Raw genomic sequence first — 22,400 nt, 5'->3', positions numbered from 1 at the left:
TGGGTTCATTTCCATTTTTAAAGAAGCCAGTTGAGTCTAATAACAGATGAAGTCAGAGCAAGTCAATGTGTTAAAAAGTTAGATTGCCAGTTGTTGATCATCATTATTTTAATGGTAGGAAAAGCTAGAGAATTTTTTAGGCTCTGATCTTTAATTGTATTGGTGATCTTCCTGTTCAAACATTGCCTCACAAAAAGGCCTGAAAGTGGGTTGATGGACCATTTTATATCTTAAAAAGTATTTGATATATGACGCTAAAATCAGAGACAGTCAAGCAGAATAGCGAATCAAAATCATAGCCTTTATGAAACTTGTAATACAATTTTAGTTAACCCTGAAGTTGGCTTAATAAAATTAGGAAATGCTAAATTTATAGCTAACTGTTTGCTTCATTGCCTGTGCCTGTATTGGTTCTCTCTGGGTATTATGGCTTCCTTACACAATCCAGAGACATGCTTGCAAGGTTAATTAGTGATTCTAAATTGGTTACAATTCTGAATCTGTTCGCCCTGTGATAAAATGGGAGCCTGTATGTACCCTGCCTGTCAGTCTCTGATAGTCCGTAACTCTGTGTCTTAAGCGGTCAAGGAAAAGGATGGATGCTTGGCCCATTCAGGGGACCAGTTTCACACTAAACATAGCAAGAGTGAAACTCATGTTTTTAGTCAGACATAAGTGGGTTTTTTTTCCTTTGTTTTTCCAAGGTGTGGAGATTAGACCTGGTGATGGTTATCCTTTTTAAAGGAATCCCACTGGAAAGCACAGATGGTGAACGGCTGGTGAAAGGAGGCCAGTGCTCCAATCCAGTCCTCTGTGTCCAGCCTCGACACATCTCTGTCTCTGTCAAGGAGCTCGACCTCTACCTTGCTTACTATGTGCAAGAGAGAGGTATGCACTACATACTACATACTTCAACATTGCTGTTCATGCTGACTTTCATGTATACATTTAAATATAGTAGACCTCTGGTAATATTAGATAAAATATGAGATTCCTACATGGTGACGGTGCATCTTGCATCTTGTTGTAAAGAAAAAAAAAACTTCTTTCTTTCAAGATTCTCTGTTCTACATTTCTATTATATCAAAATTTGTTCTTATGATTTCAGGATATCCTGGAAAGTTGAACTTTTCTTACTTTAAAATGCTGTTCTGTGTTCTCTATGTGTGAGTTTGGTATTAGTGTCAGAACAGTGTTCACCTGTTAGCCACAGGTGTCGAATAATTTGTGTTAAATGCAAACACACGTTAATCATTGTCAGAGCCTGTACTGGTGTGAAATTTAACATTAGTCCCCAAATGGGAAAAAAATCCTTAAATTAACATTTAACATTAAATAGATATGTTTTGCAAGTCTTAAGAGACTTTTTTATGTTTTACTATAATTTATGACAAATGCTGCACTTTCTAATATTAAGAAAATAATTATAATAATTGAGTTCGAATAAATTAAAGATTTAATGTATGAATAACAATGCAAAATGGTGACTTTCATTAATAAACAGGTTATAAAAGATGGATGGTGATCACATGCCTGTTTGCCTGGTGTATTTGAATAAAACTGTTGTGTTGCTAAATAGAAAATGAACACGAGTGATCTTATTTAACACATTGAACAAATCAAGAAAATCTGCCATGAAAATGGTTTTCAGTCACAAAATATGCAGTTAATATGTTAAAATATGCCCTCTGCTGGTTTTGGATGAGCATGTCAGTGAAGAACAAACAAACAAACAACAAAAAACATATATATCCATTCTGTGTTTTTACTGCATCTTTAAACTTTTTTGAGGATGGAACTAACAATATTTAAATATGCTTGTTCTTATATTTTCCTATAAGAAAGAATATATTGGCTGACCTACTTTGCTTGTTAAAATTGCTGAAATCTTGTTCTGTTCTCTGCCTCATCCACAAACACTGTCTCACTCTCGCACTCTCCTTTCAGAGGCCGAGCAGAGCAGCAGTCCCAGTCGCACTGGTGTGGGTTCTGATCAGGAGGACAGTCGAACTGCCACCATGGGTAATGTAAAGTATATTTCTTTATTTTTCTTTAATCTGTTTACATATCTCTATATGTCTCTATCAGGTAATATGATCAGATAAAATAAATATCTTGTACATAAACAGTCTAATTTGCTAGAGACTTCTTAGACACAAAGTAACAACAAATCTGCAAGGATTCAGATTTTTGGGCAGTAATCTGAGCTGTGCCTTGTATTTACAAGTTTTAAATGCTGTTATTAATATTTATTACAAGCGGAAACATGGACCTGTATAAATTAAGAAAACTACCCAATCTATCAGTTATATTTTTGCTTTGGACTGCAAAGACCAAATAAGCTATTTAGGCATATCTGTTTAATTAAACATCAAGATCCAAAGTGTAATTATATAAATACTACCTTAGTTTATCTATTTTCTTAGTGTGTAACTGCTGCTGTTTTATTTTTGCAGATGGTCCAGAGTTCCAGGAGAGTTTTGTAACATCAGGAGTTTTTAGTGTTACTGAGCTTGTTCAGGTCTCGAGAAGTAAGCCTGCTTTACCATTATGTTTTTCCTTTACACAGCTACGCTACCTTTGACAGTGTTCTTACAGAGGCTAGTATTGTCATTGTAACACCAACCCTTCTTTAGCTCTGTCTTGACAGATTTGGTTTAAATATTTGAATTTGAAAAATGTTGAAGGGCATATTATTCTTGGACTAGTTTGAGAATATAAGAACAAAATGCAAGTGCAATTTCAAGTCGTTTTTATGATGTCAATTGAGAGCACTGGTGGAGGCTGTAGCTCAGGCAGCAGTGCAGTTTATTAATCAGAAGGTTGGTTTGATCCCTGACTGCTCCAGTCTGTATACCAAATGTCCTTGGGCAAGGTACTGAACCCCAGGTTGCTTTCTGATGCATTCCTCAGAGTGTGAATGTTCAATAGGAAGCACTTATGTGTAGAAGGGTGAGTGAGATATGCTGTATGAAGTGCTTTGAGTGCTCAAGTAAAGTAGAAAAGCACAGCATTTCTAATTTGTCGGCCTTATTTTTTGGTAAGATATGGTAACAACAGGATATCCATATCCAATTTTCACCCTCATTTAGCTGTTTATAGAGCCTTTGTCTCCTGGGGGTGGAGAACATGTCATGGTGGAGTACATCAATCCTATCAGGATAGTTTGATCTCAGGATAAAAGTGGTCCCACAGAACAACTCAAGTCATTTCCTCTAAATGGACTTGAATTTCTAAACATGTGGAATCAAACCACACTGTCTCTTTTATTAACCATGTAAAATATTAAAACAGAAAACATTTACAGCCTTTTGTTTTGTTTTGTTTTTATTCGTGACCTTTAAAAGTAAACTGATCTGGTATGACTGGTGATCTGAACTAAGTGGGGTAGGCCATAGCAAAATCTTAAGCTTTGACTGTGCAAATCTAGTGAATTACATGTACATGATTAACAAACTTTCCTTGCTGCTTTGTGAGTAGATATAATGAAATCTAGATAGGAAATTAAAGACTAGTCAATTAGCACAGTATTGGGCTTTGCCACACACTTTGTGTACCTGATATTCTATTTTAAGTGCGTAACTCATAAACACAATCTGTCTTTTTCCCATGTAGCTCCCGTTGTAACAGGAGTAGGGCCTGGATTCTCTGTGGGGGAGCTCCAGGGTCATCTGGCCTATGATCTCAACCAGTCTGTCAACCAGCCAGTCAGTCTCAGACGATCACTGGCCAGCACCTCATCCAGCGGGTATTTTTACACACACACACACACACACACACCTACACACACACACACACACACACACACACACACACACACACACACACACACACACACACACACACACACACACACACACACACACCTGTCCTCACAAAGATGTCTAAACATGCAAAAAATTGGGGTTGTAAATGGAAACTTTAATTTCTGGTGAATGTTCAAGCACATAAAAGGCAAAATGCAAGTGCACATTAAAATATAGGAGAATGAAAACAAATACATAGAAAGATAATAAAGGGACAACCAGGAGGCCTGTACTGCATAAGATGGGTCTATGCCTAAAGCTGCTCAGTCAGATTTTTTGACATATAAAGGATGATGCCTATATACTGTACAATTCTCTAGCATCGAGAGCCAGATAAGCATCCGCAGATGCTGTGTATTTTATGTATGCCTGCAGGTAAGGCAGGGCACTGAAAGCCGACTGAAAATTTTCAGAAATATTATCAAAAAGATTGGACCGACTTGCTGAAATATAAGTATTTTCAACTTTAAAAACTTTTGAATAGGAGGCTGATAAATATTTAGAGCAATTGCAGTTCTGCAAGGTAGAGGTTTACACTTACACTGTAAAAGTGTAAGTGATAACAAGTGATGTGTGAGAGCTGTAGGTTTTTGAGGTTTACCTTTTTAATTCTTTGGGAAAAAGATGGAAGTAGGGAATCCATTTGTCCAATAATCCTGTCTATTTTAAAACGGATTCATTGGGAAGGATGAGCAGCCAAGAAATGGTACAGAGACTCATCCCCTGACTGCAGTTACTATAGGCTCTGATGTCCGTTTGCAGTAAGATTCATGTAAACAGTGCTGTGAGGTAAGGCAGGATACCAGGATGAGAAAAATACCTCAATGATCACCTTGTTTAGCCCACTGCTGCTTTAGTTTTCCTGTCCTTGTTTAACCTTTCTAACACTTCAGCCTTTGTTTTACTGGAGAGCACAGTTTTCTGAATTGCTCATTTAAATCACATTTAATAGGATAAAGTAGCTTTGAGAATTTATTCAAACAAAAGTCTCTTTCTTTAAGGCCGTGTTATGCTCTTTGCTCGCTTACTATTTTCTTACTTTTTTCACTGTAGGTACAGAAACACCTTTAGTCATTGACCCCAATACAAAAATAAACTTTCTATAGTACATTTGTGCCAAAAATAAGATAAAACTAAGCTCAGACAAGCCTGTGTCTGTGCTGAAGGGTTAATGTTAGGCAGTAATAAATGAGCGACTACCACAGGAAAGACTGGCAGAATTTCTTCTTTGTCACAGTGAAGAATTAGTCAGCTTTTCATTCAGTCGGCCTGGTAAACCCACGTCTGTGGCAAACTTTTTATTTCCCCGGCCATATCACACATACATATCTGCACAATTTGCAAGTTTGCTCACTTACAAAGAAGGATTGGAAGAAAATGCTGCAGTCAGATGAAACCAGATTTGATCTCTTTACATCAGCTCCGCCCGCCATGTTTTGAAGGCAGAGAAAGGTTGAATGTGACTCAAAGAACATCATTCGCACAATCAAACACAGAGTTGGAAACATCATAGTTTGGGCTGTTTTTCTGCTAAAGATGATTTCACAATAAAATCTTGGATGAGAACCTCCTTCTCTCAGCCAGGACGTTGATGAGATGAAGCACATTAAGGTGGAGAAAACTAAAGCTTCCAGTTTCTAAGCAACAGCCAAGAAACCTAAAGGATTTAGAGAGAGTCTGTGAAGAGGAGTAGGCCAAAATCCCTCCTGAGATGTGTATAAACCTGGTGACCAAATACAAGAAACTTCTTCCTGCATGTAGCAGTAAGAAGTAGCTCAGGAGGTATCTACTGATAAGACAGTTGGTGCTTCGATCCCTGACTCACCCCAGCATGCCAAATGTCCTTGGGCAAAGTTGCTCTTGCATCCATCGGAGCATGAATGTGTGTGACTGTTAGTTAGTAAGCACTTAAAAGCATAGAAGAAAGTGCTTGTACGATTGGGTGAATGTAGCATTTTGTATAAAGAGCTTGGAGTGCTCTGGAAGAGTAGACACGTGCTATATAAGAATCACAGAATTTACCATTCTTCTTGGTTTACTCATCCACTAAGTACTAAGTCATGTTGTTCTTGAGAATCAAATACTTTTTTCACAATGACGTGAAAATCCGTTCAGAACTTTTATTTAATGTGTTTTCCTGTTTGACGTTCTCTCCATCAGAACAAAACTGTCATAAAAACGAGAAACCGTTCATTTCTTTCTAAGTGAGCAGACTTGCAAATTCAGCAGGAGATGAAAGAATTATTTCCTCCACTGTATCCAGTTGAATGTTTTTATTCACTAGGCATCTTAAGTTTGCAACAAGTATTCATTGGAAAATCAATTGCACTTAGGAGGAACATTAAGTGTGCAGCGTGTTATTGTGCAGACTAAAATCAGTATATGGTTGGAAAAGTAAGAAACATCACTTATTCTTTACAGAATATATCTGACATGATATCAGTACACAATAGTTTACAGAAATGTTTTTTTGGTTCTTGCCCTTTTTTGGCTTTATTTAATAATATTAATAATATTTAATAGTGACAGTAGAGACTGACAGGAAAGCAGAGAGAGAGGAAGGGGGGGGGGGGGGGGGGGGGGGAAGACATGCAGAAATGGTTAAATGAAAATGGGTTGCCAGGGTTGGAAACAGTAATGCTGCTAAATAGCAAGTTGACTTCAGCCCACACACAGGCCCTTATGGCCTCACAGTAATCTTACCTTATGCATTTTAACACTGGACTATGCTTGATCTCCTCACATGGTGCCCAGTGAAACCAGGATCCTAAATGTGTGAGCATCTCTCTGTGTGTCTTCAGGAGTAAACGCCATAAGTCTGGCTCTATAGAGGAAGAGGCTGATAGTCCAGGTGGGGAGTATTACCATTCACCTTCCTCACCAGCCAGCAGCTCCAGGAACTGGACTGATGACATGGAAGGAGGTAAGACTACCATATCGACTTTCCTATTTACAGTCATGCTGCTGAACAGATTAGGACCAGGTTTACTAATACATTGCACCATCACAAACTGTTTTTTGGCATTTAAAAAAATATTGTTGGATATGCAAGAGGCCTGTGTTGTATATCTATTTCTGTGAGGAGAAAATTTAAATCAAGTATGCAATCTAATGTACTAACATTTGTGTTAGTACTTATTTGTGCAATTTACTGCTAATTTATCAAAACTAACAACTAAATCTATTCACTAAAACTAACCTGTTTGGGTATTGTGCTCAGATGCTAATTTGCCCTGTTTATTAAATCTGGCCCTAAAGCTTGTGATGCACTTATTTGGATTATTATATTTAAGATTAGCATGTAGGAAAATCCTGTTATTCACCAAAACTATACTAGCTAGTCAGTAGTATAATTAAATAATAATGAATTCATATATTTTATCAGTATTTTTATCAGGAGGCAGGGTCATGAACAGAGATTCTGGACAGTTGTTATGCATAAGCATAGGATTTGCTCAGGCAGCCTGTATCAGCTGCTGGCTCAGCAGATACCTTCTATACATTGCAATAAAGGGCGTGCATTTTAATCTGCTTTAGCTTTTGCATCCCACCACATTTATGCTATGTGACTCAGTCAGTCCATATTCTGTGACTGTTGCACATGGAAGGGCACCAATGCCTGCACTCTTTGCCTTATACTTTCCAAATACCAAAGAAGAACAGCAGACCACATCTGACATTTAAGAATGACAGGTTCCTCATGCCACTCTAACAAAGTTCTAATCACCGGCGCCTAACCTGGAAATTCTGATTCTAATTTGATGGAGCTGAGTATCACTTACATACAATGTCTTAGTTTTTTGGTTAGGTGCCACAAAACGTTTTAAAATGCAACATCAGCACAAAGGGAAACAGTTGGAAAACCTTTCCATTATAAGCCATGCAAATACCTGTGGTCTAGTACACAACTGTTTTCTGCTGAGTCAGGATTGTGTGCTTCATGATTATATATTATATTATTTTAAGACCAATTTCTAGAGAAACTGACATAAGTACAAATGACAGAAACTTTTGTGTGCTTTTGTGTGTGTGCGTGCGTGTCTGTGTGTTGTGGGATTCATTTAGGGCTGTCTCCTCCGGTGAAGAAGGCAGAACTGGACAGTCCTTCTCCCCAGGAAGACTCACCAAGAATGGGTTCCTTTACTCAGCACCACCGGCCTGTTATAGCTGTTCACAGTGGTCAGTAGCACACACACACACACACACACACACACACACACACACACACATATATATATATATAAATTTGTTATTTACTTAAAGGATGCACAGAGCAACATGTCATTTTTTTTCTCAGGTCTGTCCCGGAGTCCACATCCCTCCTCATCTCTTCATTTCCCATCTTCCTCCTACTTCCCCCATGGAGCGATCCGTTATCCTCCTCATCTTGCCCAAGACCCTCTAAAGGATCTGGTTTCATTAGCCTGTGACCCTGCCAATCAAACCCCTAGCTCAGTGAGTACATCTAGTCAACACAAGCCAACACACTATTCCCTTTCTCCACTGCACCTCAAGCTACCACCTAGTATTACATGTATGCTGCAAAAATAAGTACAAATGTTTTTGAAGACAGATATTTCTTGTGCAACCAATTCAATCACCATATTAGCAGTTCCTCCAGACCTGCAGCACTTTGTAACTATAGACAGGGCTGCACATACGTGGTCCGCAGGTGCGCATGCACTGTCAAAATAAAAGACGTGCGCCAGATAAGAAGTTTTAACGCGCGTTTGCGTACATAAGATTTTCTGGAGGAGGACAGACGTTTGTTTAGAACTCTTAAAGATGTTGAAGAAGCAAGCTCCTTTAAGCAGTTACTTTCGTGTTCCTCCACCTCCAAAGAAATGTTAGGAGTCGGAACCGCAACAGAAGCGCGTATTCTCTGAAAAGTGGTTGCAGGAGGTGAGCTGGCATTTGTTTGAAGCCAGAAAAATCTTATGTACGCAAACACACATTGCAACTTCTTATCTGGCGCACGTCTTTTATTTTGACAGCGCATGCGCACCTGCAGACCACTTATGCGCACCCCTGTCTATAGATGGAGAGTGACAATATCTCCACATGTATAAACATAAAACTAAAAGAAACAGGTTTGGATTCTAACTTTGATGCAGCAAGTACTTTTTTTTACATAAAAAAAACCCTGAATGTGGAGCAGTGAAGGTAGAAGCAAGTCAGAATATGTGTGCGTGAATTAGAGGGAGACAGGAGGAAAGGTGAACATGCAAGGTGTAGAGATATAGAAGGTTAGAAATGAGGACATCAGAAGGACAGCTCAGCGCCAGAAAGGCTGAGATAGTTTGGACATGTGCAGGAGAGGGAGTGCGGATATATCAGACAAAGGATGATGATGACGATGGAGCTGAGAGGCAGGAGGAAAAGAGGAAGACCTCAGAAGATTCATGGATGCACGTGTAGAGGTCTTGTGTGACCAAGGAGGATGCTGGGATAGGGTGAGATGGACGCAGATGATCTGTTGTAGCGACCCGTAAAAGCAGCAACCAAAAGAAAGAGGAAATCGCATCTAATTTTTTATTCCACACTGGATATCCACAGTGCAATGTATAAATTAGACCACTTCCTGTGAGTTCCAGTCTCCACCCTAAGGACAAAACCCTCAGAGGCACATGACATCACCTCTGTCCATAACACTAGCATATTTCATATTACTGTGGGTTTAATGCTTCTTTAATGAATAAAATTCATATTTCCAAAATATTCCAGCTGAATGGAAGTAACCAGGTCAAAGTGCCCAGTCACTACATCTCGTCACAAATGTTGGCACCCCCTGGACCTGCACCCTCCCTGGCGAGTCCCCCATCCTCCCTTTCTAGGCCGACCCTTCCTACAGAGTCAAAAGCTACTACCACGTCCTCTGATGCAGGAGCAAACTCCCCCACATCACCCAGTAAGTGGTCATAAATAATCTACTATATATACAGATAATATATACATATATATACAGTTTGTACAAAACATTTCAGTGAATACAGGTGAAAATGAGGCTTAGAGCATCAGTGACAAGTAGAGCGACTAATGATCTGTTCCATGAAATCAAATAACTTCCAGTATATCTTCAGTATCAAGCTGGTCAAATAAAAGTTATTAGTAAACGTTGCAAATTTGATTTTCTAAAGTATAAGCAAATATTAATATGCTGCCTAGAATAAAACAGTTCAGTAGAAGCTGCTGTGTACACTTCCATGTTCAATGCACGATATTAGAATTTTCTCATATCTATTCTCAAAAACGACACTGTTAGGAGATGGTCATTATCATTCAAACACAATATGAAAAGAATTAACTATGCCTTTTGAGATACTGCTTTCTGCACTCACTTGGTTGAGCAGGTGACCCATTTGTACTTTCTTGTAAAAAAAGGTATGAGAATAGACTGGCAGGTCCAGACGCAGGAGGTGGACTGATGTTAATACCTGATAAAGACAGTGTTGTTACAATGTCGTTGTTAGTTTGTAGTTAATTGAATATTTTGTTTACATTGCTGTTCCAAACCTTTCTGCTCATTTCTGTGTAAACATTTGAATGTGTGTCAGTTGTATTTCATATACAGTGGACACTTAAAGCCCAGATCTAAGCTGGGTGACATTTGTGGAGTTTGGGGTTTTATTCCAACTTCCAACCTGCAATACAGACAGAATAAATATAATATATTTATAGAATATAGAGTAAAGAGGAGATGGGCAATACTCTGCCCAGTTCACATCAATTTCTCAGACAATTCTGAAGGAAAAGACGAACAATAAGCGAACTTAATTCCGCCAAATATTCTACAGCGAGCAGAGTTGGCGCAACCCCTCATTAAAGTGACTGACTTCAGAGCATTTGATGCTGTACTATGCTATAGTTGTTGCTGTTGCTGTTGACAGAACTCATTGTGTAAGGTGTTGCATTGTTCAACTAATTGTGAGTTCATGGAGATAGTGTAAGAATGATGTTGTTAACCCTCAGCATACTCTGCCCCGGGGACCCCTCCAGCTAATCGATCATCCTTCGTGGGAGTCACCCCTCGAGACCCAGGTGGACTCTACCAAGCGCAGGTCAGTATGGTTTACTTCATTGTCAAAGTCGTTTTAGGAAGGATTTAGATGACCCCAAACACCAGAAATTTAGAGATTTCACTGTTCAATATCTGGAAAATTCTGGTATTTTTAGTTCTGTGCCGTGTATTCCCAAATGGAATTTTCAAAGGTTGAGTTTTAGCTGCTGCTGGCAAACGTCTCTCTAATGCTGCACATAAATGTTTTCAGTAGCAGTGTTTAGTTCAACATGATCAAGAAAGTCTTGGATTATACTTGTGTGTGAGAGGAACTCTGACTTTGCACATTTCTAAGCTGAGTCGTTGTATTTGTGTTTTAATTGTGTGTCTGTCTCCTTTCCAGTCTTGGTATTTGGGCAACTGAGGGAACTTTGGAGGAAACGTGATTGTCATGACAGTAAACTTCTGGGGGGGAAAATAATGTTGTGAAGACATTTCCAGAGGAAAAATATATTAACCTCTGGTCATACATATATATAAATATACGTTGCAATATATTTATATATGTGTAAAGAGACGTCCTGGATGGAAGAAGGATGCTGGGCTCTCTCAGCCGTTTTATATCCCCAGAATGAACTATGCTTTATGACATTACATGTTTGTCACAAATGGCATATTTTCAAAGAAAAGTAACGACTTAATGCAGAGGTTTCATTGGTCCAAATGAACTACAGACCAGAACCAGGCATCAACACATCAGATTCTCAGAAGCCTGAAACTTAACTGTGTCCCCAGGATGAGTCCTGTTTCCCTGGGATGGATGTCAGCCTTGACCCCTGTACCCTGGATCTCGACACTAAGTCAACTACAAGGCCTATATAGACCTCATCCCTCCCTCAACACTTAAAATGCCCCACTCTCCGCTGCAGGTGCTGCTTATAATATATGCAAATAAGCCTCCTTTAATTTCTGAACCGACCAGAAGAGGTTGTTAATATTTAATGTTTATTTGCACTTTTTAAGTATGTTATTGATACATCTGAAGAAAATTACAAGCTGAATAGCGCAGTTTCTTTCACTCTTCCCAACAAAACACAGAGGCTTCATCTTTTTTATTGACAATCATCCACCTGAAATTATTTAGTTGCTTTGCAAGGCTCATGTTTGTAAGACTGTTTGATTGTGCTCTTTGGTAGAAAACAACGCATAATAGTGGAATATAAGAGCTATATTCATGCCTCCTCCTCCACAGCACACAATGCTACTGCTGAAAGGAGGCGTGGAGCAAGGCCCAGTTTTACTATGCCATGTTAGAGTGCATGAGTGGGCCATGACCTCAGTTCCAAACGTACAGTGTTTGACATTGACGTGACTTCCTCAGTAGAATTATCAAAAGGCAAACACATACCTGGATGATGTGGCAGCACAGCCAGCAGTACACTGGCTGCTGAATGTGGCTGAACTGTAGCCTGGTTGTGTAATGTAGTGTGCGTGTGTGTCTGTAGATGATTGTGTATGAGAATGTGATGGTTCCTGCATTTCCACACTCATTCCTGCTTTGAAGAGATGTCCTGTAGTTTCTGTTTGTCTCAAAATGACAGGATCTGTGTTTGTGTGTGGGTGGGTTAGAAAGAGATAAAGCAGGTGCTGCACTATGATTACAGTAAAATAGGTTTCTTTCAAAAGTTATGATGTGGTATGTTGCCAAGCTGGAGGTTTAGCAGACTGTTTTTTGTTTTTGATGAAGTTGTTGATGCTGATGAGCATCTGTGGACAAAATCTGGGTGTGTCGTCTAGCTGTAGAATAAGTGGTGGTCCCTGACAAGTTCTGCTCTGTGTAGTTCAACCCCAACCCAATCTGAACAACGTGTGATGGAACAGCAGCAGTAGGGTTTGATTTGGGATTGGGCTGGGCGACACAGGTGAACAGAAGAACGGTGCTAGAGTTGTTTTCCAGTTTGAAGTGCCAACATCAACAAATTAAGCATTTTAAGGTAGGTCAAGCCCTTGGTTTTCTGTGTAAATGTTGATATAGAGTTTGCATTATTGGTAGTGAGGCAAAGCAGTGTTCTGTTATCGCTGACGTTTCACAGCTTCAGTTATCAAATACATTTCTATAGTGGTCTACTGAAAGGCTTACAAGCTACATTTTAACATTGACTGAAATCTTCAGAAACATTTGAAAAGGTGAAAAAACATAATGATGAAAGAAGGAATAAAATTGAGGATCAGATTCTTGAATGCACCTTAAACATCATCAGTTCTGGCAAATAAAATTCATTGTAAACTCTAAAAGAAACAGTAGTAGACATGTGCACCATGGCCCTTTGATAAATCTTACACAATGTCATTTGTGTAAGATAATGTTACATGTTGACAATGTCAAGATTTTTAAGAAGTAATACATTATAGTCTGTGCCATACTTTATTTCTAAGAACTGGTGAGTCTAAAGCAGTCTCCTAAACACTTGTCGGCATATTATTTTTCCGTGGATGTAACGATGTAAAAATGTGTTTTTGATAGTGCAATCAGATTGGATACCACACGAGAAGAGTTTCCGAGTAACCTGTATTATTCACAGGAAATTTTCTGCTGGATTGTTTCTGCAGTCTGTCAGTTTTTTCCACTTGCTTTCTGTGCACAGAGAGTAAGAGAAAACTCCAGACATTGTTCCTTGGTGTAGTTGTTGTAGGCTGTTTCCATGACCCACATTTGTCTCCATCTCCCTGGAAACAAATATTCTTATTGGAAGAAAGTTTTTTTTTTTTTAAAGTGTCAACACTGCTGTGGTCTGACCAATGACAGTTTTCTTCAAGTCCTATGCTTCAGCACCTTCAATGCGAAATAATAAAATGGATATTGGTTCAAAGAGCCATGTATTTTCAGCTTTAACTAGGAACCCCAATACTCCCTAGGATGTAGGTCTGAACACTTTCTGTTCTCAGAAAAGAAAACAGAATCTTGCTTTGTTTCTATGGAAAACTCACCCGAGGACATTTTATCATTCAGCAGGACAATGATTCAATTCTATAATATTCACATAGCACCAGTTTACAACAACAGTTTTGTCTTTATATGGTAAGGTAAACATTAGGATATAATACAGAATTAGAGCCTCCTTTTAAGGGAGTAGACACAAATTAAGAACATGCAACATATAACTATACATACTTATTGAGTGAGAAAAAGGGGAGAGGAGAAGTGCATGTGCCCCAGCAGCATTTAGCCATTTGAATTTGTCATGTGGCTCAACAGCACTAAAACTGGCTCAGTAGATAAAATAAATGTTTGCAGTGTGTTCTAATAATAGTACGTAAGGGAAGCATATATAATGTAGGTACTGGTCCCAGTACAGAATCTAATGGAACTTCATGACTGACTTTTTTGCCTGAGGAAGTTTTGTTTACGTGATTAATTCTGAACCCCTAAGCTTGTGGCACTGTGTATTTAAAAGGGTTTGTGCTCAGACCTGCTCGAGTTAAAGCAGAGGCTTTAAAGAGAATGTGCTGAAGTTCAACAGCTGAAGAAGATCGAAAATTGCTTCACTGGGCTTCCAGTGAACTGTTAGCAAAGCAGGTGGTATAGTCACTGGAAATATTAGACCCAGGATTTCCAGTGATATTTACAGTTTTGATCATGCAAGATATTATTTTGCACAGGAAGCAAACATCTGTGGGATCATGCAAACGCCTTGCACCAAAATGCACCAAGCAGCAGAAAAAGACAGCAGTTCACAGATATGAACAGGCTTCACGTGTGTGTTTGTACAGCAATTCGGACAAAAAACAGAAATTCCATTTCAACATTTTCCTTCTGTTTCTCCTGCCTCCTGTTGTCTTTACATTTATAAATGCTTGTGTGAGTTACTATGGGAATGAGCATGAATGATCAATTTCTAAGGAATCTTACTTGGACGTGTCCCCATATAATTTGAATCTTATATCTTGAAATTTGATTTGATCTTTCGTCTGTTTTCTGTCAGGCCACACCTAAAATGTACTTTACCTTGCATTAGAGCAGAGATGTCGGTGTATTTCCTTTTTCTTTCCCACGGTTTGGGGGCTATAGCTAAGTTAATTTAGTGCCTACAAGGGATCAATGACATGGACAGAAAGTGTTGATATGAACTGGATTTTAGTTTAAGGTTCAGTTAAAGTTGTCTTAAAGCTGATGTATATTGCATGGTGCTGTCCTGGTCGCTGTGCTGACCTAACCAATGCATGGCTCAACTTGATAATACCTCTCCATCTCTGTCTTGCTCTTCCTCATCCTTCTTTTCCTCCCTCTGTTCTGCAGACTACATCAGAGGGAAGTGGATGGAAGGCTATATGTTTCTTTGAATTTAATAATAGCTCTGTTGTTAAACTTTTGCACGATATTTCGTAAAACACATTATGTGCCTTGCCTTTAGTTAAAGAACAGTAATATTTTATGGAAACATGATCATATGTTTCACGGTACAAAAAAGCTGCATGTGTGATTACTCGACATTAACCAGTGTAGCAAGTGCACATTTTTTGGTTGTGGTGGTGCGCCACCTGAGATAGTAACTTACGGCTAAGCTCTATGAAAGCTTTCTCTAGCTGTTTATCATCTACTCTGTTATCCTAAAGATAGAGCAATTTTTACAGTGTGAAAGGAAGTGTGTGAAACTTTGCAGAAATATGCTCTTTTTACTGTCGTATGAAGAAAACAACTTTGTTCCCTAAATAATATACATTTGGTTGCAATTAAGGTAGCTCAGCTGTTATATCATGACCTACTGAAAGTGTGAACTTGGTCTGTATGGCCCAAGTGACGCAGGCCTGGAGATCAGTTGGCTACCATCTGGCAACTACACATGAGAAAAACGTGTCCTCGGCTACTCCGAGTGGTAGTGAAAAGTGCCACACAAACCGGAAATGGACAACCTGTGCCGTCCAACTAAAAGTTTTGCCTTTTACAGCTGGTTGGCTGAAGCAGTGAGGCTTAACTTTTACTTTGAAGGCTAATGTCCTGTCTTTTCACTTTGCATAGCAAGTTTTGCTCTTGCGGGTGTAGTGTTTAGAGACAACTTGGCATCTTCCATGCAAACTACTGTGGCAGTCTGCTAGCATCTAAAGCAATCACAAGGAAGTTTTTGATGCAGCACCATCTGTGTGAGCAATTTCACCCAGCAACCACTCGCCATCTGGTTGGGAAATATCCATTTTTCACTGGAAGGTTCCCAGAAGTTGACAGGTCTCTAGGCTGGTGTGACTGAGGCCTAAGTGTGAGAACTGTAGACTGTGATCCAGCCTCCAAGTATATACACCTGCTGTCATATATATCATTTAGGTCCCATGTTTGATTTATTGCAACAAAAACACGTGAACACATGGAAAAGACTGCAGTTCCCAGTATTTTCCCAGTTCCTTTAGACTCTGTGGATTTTTCTGGTGTTATCTGAGATACTCAGGTGTTGACTGCACTCATATAGCTGATTGGATTCAGTGGCTGTGCTGTTTAAGGCTGGCGTGTAGGCTGAGGTGTCTGTGGGCTAATGTAAGTGAACAATATTGGTGTTGCTATGTTTAAAGTCACATGCACACATTGTTTGATATTTGCTTAGATATGTGTTATATGAAAATGTGGACACCATTGTGTTGTAGTAAAATGTTTTTTCTGGGCGTGGTTAAATATGGATGGAAGCTTTGATTTGAAAATGACACTTTGCAGAGGCTAAAACATGGGTTGAGAAAGTCAAGTCTGGTGGTAAGTCCTGCCTAAATGTTCGCAATACAAACAAAAGCCATCTTCAGAGGCACTGCTCAGCTCTATCTACTTAACGTTTTATTGTCCCATGTTAGATGCATATAGACACATTTAAAGGTACTTATTGCAGGGAAAAATCTTGTTGGGCTTTAGCTAGTATGGCCACGTATGGTTGCCATGTAATGGAAGCATGTTAAACATGTACAGGTTTAGATTTCAGGGCTTTGCAGCTTTATGACTGGTGATGAGAACACCGTCCAATTGCCTATATGACGACTTTGATCCTGTTACTCAGCATGTGATAAAAGGCCATAAATGACTTTGAGTTAACATTATTTTTACTCATCTTCGCTTTAGGTTATTTTTAGGTTTTCCTTGGGTTATTATTACTTTGCTTTAGAATTATAGTTTTAAACACATCAGTGTGTATAAAAAATATATACAAAAAGCACTTATTAGTTATCAAGATGTATAGAATGTTTAAATCATTTGTGGCTGTCTTACACAGTAAGTGGAAACCATGAAATGGGGAAAATTCTGTCTCTTAGAGAAAAATGTGGACAACAAAGCTGTTTGGTTTGGACGTCAACTGAAGTGAAATGACACAATGCACAACTGCTAAGACTTCACAATCTCCTAAATGTGTCATTGTGATAAAAGAAATGTTGACAGTGATGTCACATGTAGCAATGTTTTTGTAATACATAAATTATGTCCTGAAATATTTAAACTTTTTTATAGGATCGAGCTGTTTGAAATTACACATTGGGCTTGACTAATGAAATGCTTCTTCTTACTGTAGCACCACACTTATAAGAATATGGCCTTATTTTTGCAAGCGTCAATGAAGGTTGAGTCAACAGTTAAAAATGTTTAGGTCAAGTACTTGTGTGCAGAAATGGTATACACAGAAAAACAAGGAATCATTTATCCAAATATTTTGGTGAAAATTAAACGAAATAGGACAGTGTTTTCAAAAAAAGCATTCAGTCTTGGACTATACTGGTCCATCGCTGCTTCAAAAATAAAGGTCTTCACCACAGACACGTCATCCATAATAGGGCAAACACTGACAGAGAGAGAATGGCAGCAACGTGACGCTCTAGCACGTTAGAAAAGAGCAATATCTGGTCATTTTATTGCACATCAGTTGCACAAACACTTTTACCCGCTGAGTATGGGAGCTTATAGGGCGTGCCCTCAGGTATTAGTTTCTTCACACACAGACCTAAGACTTGTAGCAATACAGCAAGAACCCACCAATCCTGGTCATGTGTACAACTTTAGCAAATCAGAGGATCCTCAGAGACCTCCTGATGGGAGTTCCATCAGAAATTATGAGCCAAAGTGGAAAGTGTAATTGTTGCTGCAAGATCATAGATAGAAGCTGAGTGGTAGAAGCTTTAATTGAGGGCTTTATATGGACTTTGATAGTGGCTGTGATTATAAACCTTAAATAACATGTATTTTGGCTTGAATGATATCTAGTAACCTGACTAACCAAAACTGTATGAAGACAGACTGTGTTGCTTGTACGGTTACCAAATCTTTATGTACTTTACTTAATGTTAAAACAATGAAGCAGAGTATTAACCTATGATGGGTCTGATTGCGGTTAAGTTGTGATGAGGCCCACTATTTGCAAACACGTTTTTTCTTCAAGTGTATAGGAAATATAGAACTTGCTTTTAGATTTAGTTGCTTTAAAAGTTTCAAATACATTTTTAACAAACACTACAGCCAAAAATGCCCATGCAAAATGTGCAAGTGGTGTACAAAAAACTGTACAAGCTTTGTAGTTGTTCCTTCTCCTCCAGCTGACGACCACGATAGAAACTCACGCAAACCTTCACCTGTGGAAAGAATGTACACACAGTTTACTGGCACGTGACTTAAAATCCACATTTTGGATGCAATGCTGTCAGGAAACAGTGTGAACTGTTGATGTGCGTCTTCATTTCTGTTTCCCACCAAACGAAAACCTAACAACAGGATGCCTAAGTAACTCACTCTGCTGAATGGAAGACACATGCCCAGTACTGTTAAGGTGATAGCGTTTCAAGCTTGTGCAGTATGTTTACACAATGTTTGAAATAGAGGTCTATCATAATCATATCATCATATCATAAAATACTGAAATCAAGATCAAATTGATCAAGAATTACAGCTATTAATTAATCATAATTGGCATGTGATGTGTCTTGATATTATGATCTTTTTTTCTTTTGCTATAAAATTCAACTTTAAAGAAAGCGACACACCAGTTCAGGCTCTCATGCAGACACTGTCCTCTTACCGAAAGTGTACAGACATGCAAACTCATCAAGTTCCTCGCTCTATTCAAATAAACCAGCAGGGCAGCAGCAACTGAAAAGTTCTACCAAAAACAATGTCAATAAGCAGTGCCTATCACTTTACTGTTGGAGGTATTTTGTAAGCTGTAGGTGTTGTTTTCAGACCCTACATGGTTTGGTGACAAACAGCGTTGCCCTCACCGGTGCGGGTCCTGAAGTAACAAGCCATACAACAAACCAAAGAGTTGAAGGAAATCTAGAGATAACACTGAGTGTGCATTTTGGGGGACACTAAAGTTCAGAGGTTTTACAGTTTATGGTACTTCATGTTATGCTGTACTACGTTCGGGGCCTACAGCTGTGTTCTATTTTCAGCTTTTATAGGTCACGCGTGAAAAACATTATAAATGCAGCACAAATGTGATGCCACATTACAAAAAGGAGCATCTGTATCAGTTGATTTATCCACTGCAGTGTGCTGTCAGTGCATGGAGGTCTGTATTATCATTATTATGCAGTTATAATAATGTGTCAGTTGTAGTAATCAGCTCTGTGATTTGCTTTCACCCACTGTCTACTATCTCCCCCTGCAAGCTAGTTCGCTTCACCATCTTTTGTAAGACCCCACCCCCGCAAACACACACACACACAAACACACAGTGCAGTAAATGCATGCATATTTATTTTGTGCCACAGATACAGACTGGCGTTAACTGAGCGTGGGGTTGACTTGGTTCCCTCTAGATTTTTTTGAAACTCTGTGGTTTAAAGACAAACAAGTGCTGTTTAGGCGGCCACTGTTATTATAGTTCAAATTCTGATAATCAATGTATGTGTCCATATATTTCATGTTACACTGCATCACACCAGAGTCCAAACTGCTCGATGATTGTGATTAGCAGGTCATGTTCAGTATTGTGAACAGCTGTTTCTGAGTAAACAGTCGTACTGCAGGTGGTACTTCCTATTTTTTAGTTTCACGGCTGCAGATGATCAGATGTTGAACTGTTTGCTGTATGAGGAACAAAGGGACTGCAGAGGGCTCTTTTCTATGAACTATCAATGATATTCAACGCTCTACCCTACTGCTGCTGTTTCCTGGAACAACTCCATTGATTTGGTGACTCCAATATGTGTTTCTTTTTTTTTGCTGTTACTTGAAATGCATGTTTGCTTTTTAATTTTTTTAATGGCCTTTGAAAACATTTCCTGTAATTCAGACTTACAGCAGGAAACCACACTTGGTTACTAAAAATGGGATTGTAGAGCTGCAGGTTTTCCTCTGACAGTGATGCCATATTGATTTGTTTCTGTAACTGAAAGTACATTGCTACTGCACAGTTTACTCCATGTGCTCAAGATAGTATGTAATGAATGAAAGTTTTTTTTCTCAGAGAATATTTGAATGCATATTTGAACATTTTTTTCCATCATATCTTTTCCAGATATTATATTAAAAAACTGCTTGCTTGCTTCCAGACATATATCCCTTACATCAGAGAAGGCATAGGCATTAAAACATGTCATCAGTTATTGCATGACTGCAGTTCACATAGACTGTCGTCCTTTTCACATTAACTCTATAGTTGGAATTGAGTTAGCCATGTGATAACAACATCTTTTTATCACTTAAAATGGGCATGCATGATGCACACTGAGGTACGCTGGAACCTAAAAACAACAACGCTGCAGTGAAGCAGAGAGCGGTCCCCTGTTACAGCGATATGGGAACGCCTCGGTGTTCATTATTGTGTACTTTGGTCACAGTTTTAACATCTGGATAGAGCTGAGTCCATTCCATTCCATATTGGAAAGCTGAAGTGCTGACATTAATCCTGACCTCGAGATTTACTGTGGAAAGGGCTGCTGCTTCAAGCAGAAAGTAGTTTCTTGGCAGCTTTACCGAGCCTTTTAAGTACTTTTTACTATGTGGATTTTTTTGTTTTTTTGTTTGTTTTTCAGCTGAAATTATTGTCAGTCATATATTTTTGCATGGCATAAACTAAAGTCTCGCACTTACCGGTCTGATCCTCTTTGAATGTATAATGTTTGCGTGAAAGCCGTCTGAACCAGTGTTTATGACCTTATGTTATTCATCTGTTGTGGGGGATATTCAACCTTTAGAACCACATTTAGACATTGCTATTGACAGATTCTAATGAAGTCATTTCTGGAAATGAGTATGTTTCCCTATGCAAAAATATACCATTAATAAACATGCTATTCTAAAACTCAACCAGCAGGCTCTGTGTTTGTTCATTCATTCATATCTGCTGTTATTATAATGAGAATGATTTATTAGTGGACCTCCAACAGACCTCCAAATGTGAAGATCTCTTTTGAAGAGAAATTTGAAATGATCATCCCATTTCCAAAAAAGTGGTGACACTGTGTAAAGTGTAAATAAAACCATGCTATAAATCGCAGTTCTCATAAACACAATCTGCATTTACAATAGACTCTCAGATTTAGCCATTCTTATATTTTGCTTGTTCTTATGTTATTGTATTTTTGCACACCTCTGTTGCTTGTGAAGCTTGCACACAAGAATTTCACTCACATGTACTGTACCAGTCTACCTCCACATGTGATGTGACAATAAAAGTGATTTAATTTGATTTAGAGCATAAAACACACATCAAAGGAAGTATAAAGGTTGCTTTGGATGTCTGAGAACTGAGGAGAACAGTTGGTGGTAAATGGACTGGTTCTTTTCTACTCTATGCACTCAAAGCACTTTACACAGCTTGTGCATTCACGCTTTTTCCTAAGCTGTTACCAAGGGCTTCCTAACTAACATTCACACGATGGATCGGAGAGCAACTTGGGGTTAGTATCTTGCCCAAGGATATTTGGCATGCAGACAAGGGGGAAGCTAGGAATCGAACCACCAACTTCCAGTCAGTAGATGACCTGCTCTCCTGCCTGAGCTACAGCCACCCAACGCTGTCCCATGCTGTGGAAGAGAGCAAGAGATTAATAATAACAAATAGTTAAATGCAGACAGGTGTATAAACACATGGTGATGAAAAGGGATGAGAGAAGGAGAAATACTCAGTGCATCATGGGAATTCCCCAGCAGTTTAAAACTATTGCAGCATAACTAAGAGAGGATTCAGGGTCACCTGATCCAGCCCTAACTATATGCACAAAAGAGCGTTTTAAGCCTAATCTTAAAAGCAGATCGTGTCTGTCTCCTGAACGCAAACTGGGAGCTGGTTCCATAGAAGGGGCCTGACAACTGAAGGCTCTCCCTCCCATTCTACTTTTAAATGCTCTAGGAACGACAAGTAAGTCTGAGAGCTGCATTGGAGTCCTTACCATACTATAAGGTCTTTAAGACAAAACGGGGCCTGATTATTCAAGATTCTTCAAGATTACTCAAGGTAGGACTTACCTACCTGAAAGCAATTCCTATCATTATAGCATATGGCTTTTTTAAATGAACTAAATTAAATGTATCACACTATCACCGTGTGGGTCGCTGTGTGCTGTTTCCACTGTGGTCAGCAGGTGGCGGTGTCGGTACCAGGCTTCATGTCTGCCGTCCACCATTAAAGCGTAGAACA

General features: G+C 39.0%; 1 protein-coding gene across 2 annotated transcripts in view; it reads left to right on the top strand.

Moving 5' to 3' along the window:
* Positions 1-21,067, top strand: part of nfic (nuclear factor I/C) — a 34,815-nt gene extending 13,748 nt beyond the window's left edge. For both annotated transcript variants that reach the window (XM_006803585.2, XM_006803587.2), the window contains exons 4-13: positions 705-888; positions 1,948-2,022; positions 2,457-2,531; positions 3,616-3,748; positions 6,608-6,729; positions 7,872-7,985; positions 8,104-8,261; positions 9,531-9,714; positions 10,776-10,864; positions 11,207-21,067. In XM_006803585.2, coding sequence (XP_006803648.1) covers positions 705-888; positions 1,948-2,022; positions 2,457-2,531; positions 3,616-3,748; positions 6,608-6,729; positions 7,872-7,985; positions 8,104-8,261; positions 9,531-9,714; positions 10,776-10,864; positions 11,207-11,227 — 1,155 coding nt within the window. In that variant the 3' untranslated portion in view covers positions 11,228-21,067. The remainder of the gene's footprint in view (positions 1-704; positions 889-1,947; positions 2,023-2,456; positions 2,532-3,615; positions 3,749-6,607; positions 6,730-7,871; positions 7,986-8,103; positions 8,262-9,530; positions 9,715-10,775; positions 10,865-11,206) is intronic.
* Positions 21,068-22,400: the final 1,333 nt, after the last annotated feature.

This window comes from Neolamprologus brichardi, chromosome 17 (genome assembly GCF_056152115.1).
Source record: "Neolamprologus brichardi isolate AB-2024 chromosome 17, ASM5615211v1, whole genome shotgun sequence".
In the NCBI taxonomy this organism is placed as follows: domain Eukaryota; kingdom Metazoa; phylum Chordata; class Actinopteri; order Cichliformes; family Cichlidae; genus Neolamprologus; species Neolamprologus brichardi.
Note: the sequence above shows the minus strand (reverse complement) of the source record. Positions and strands in the feature narration are given on the sequence as shown.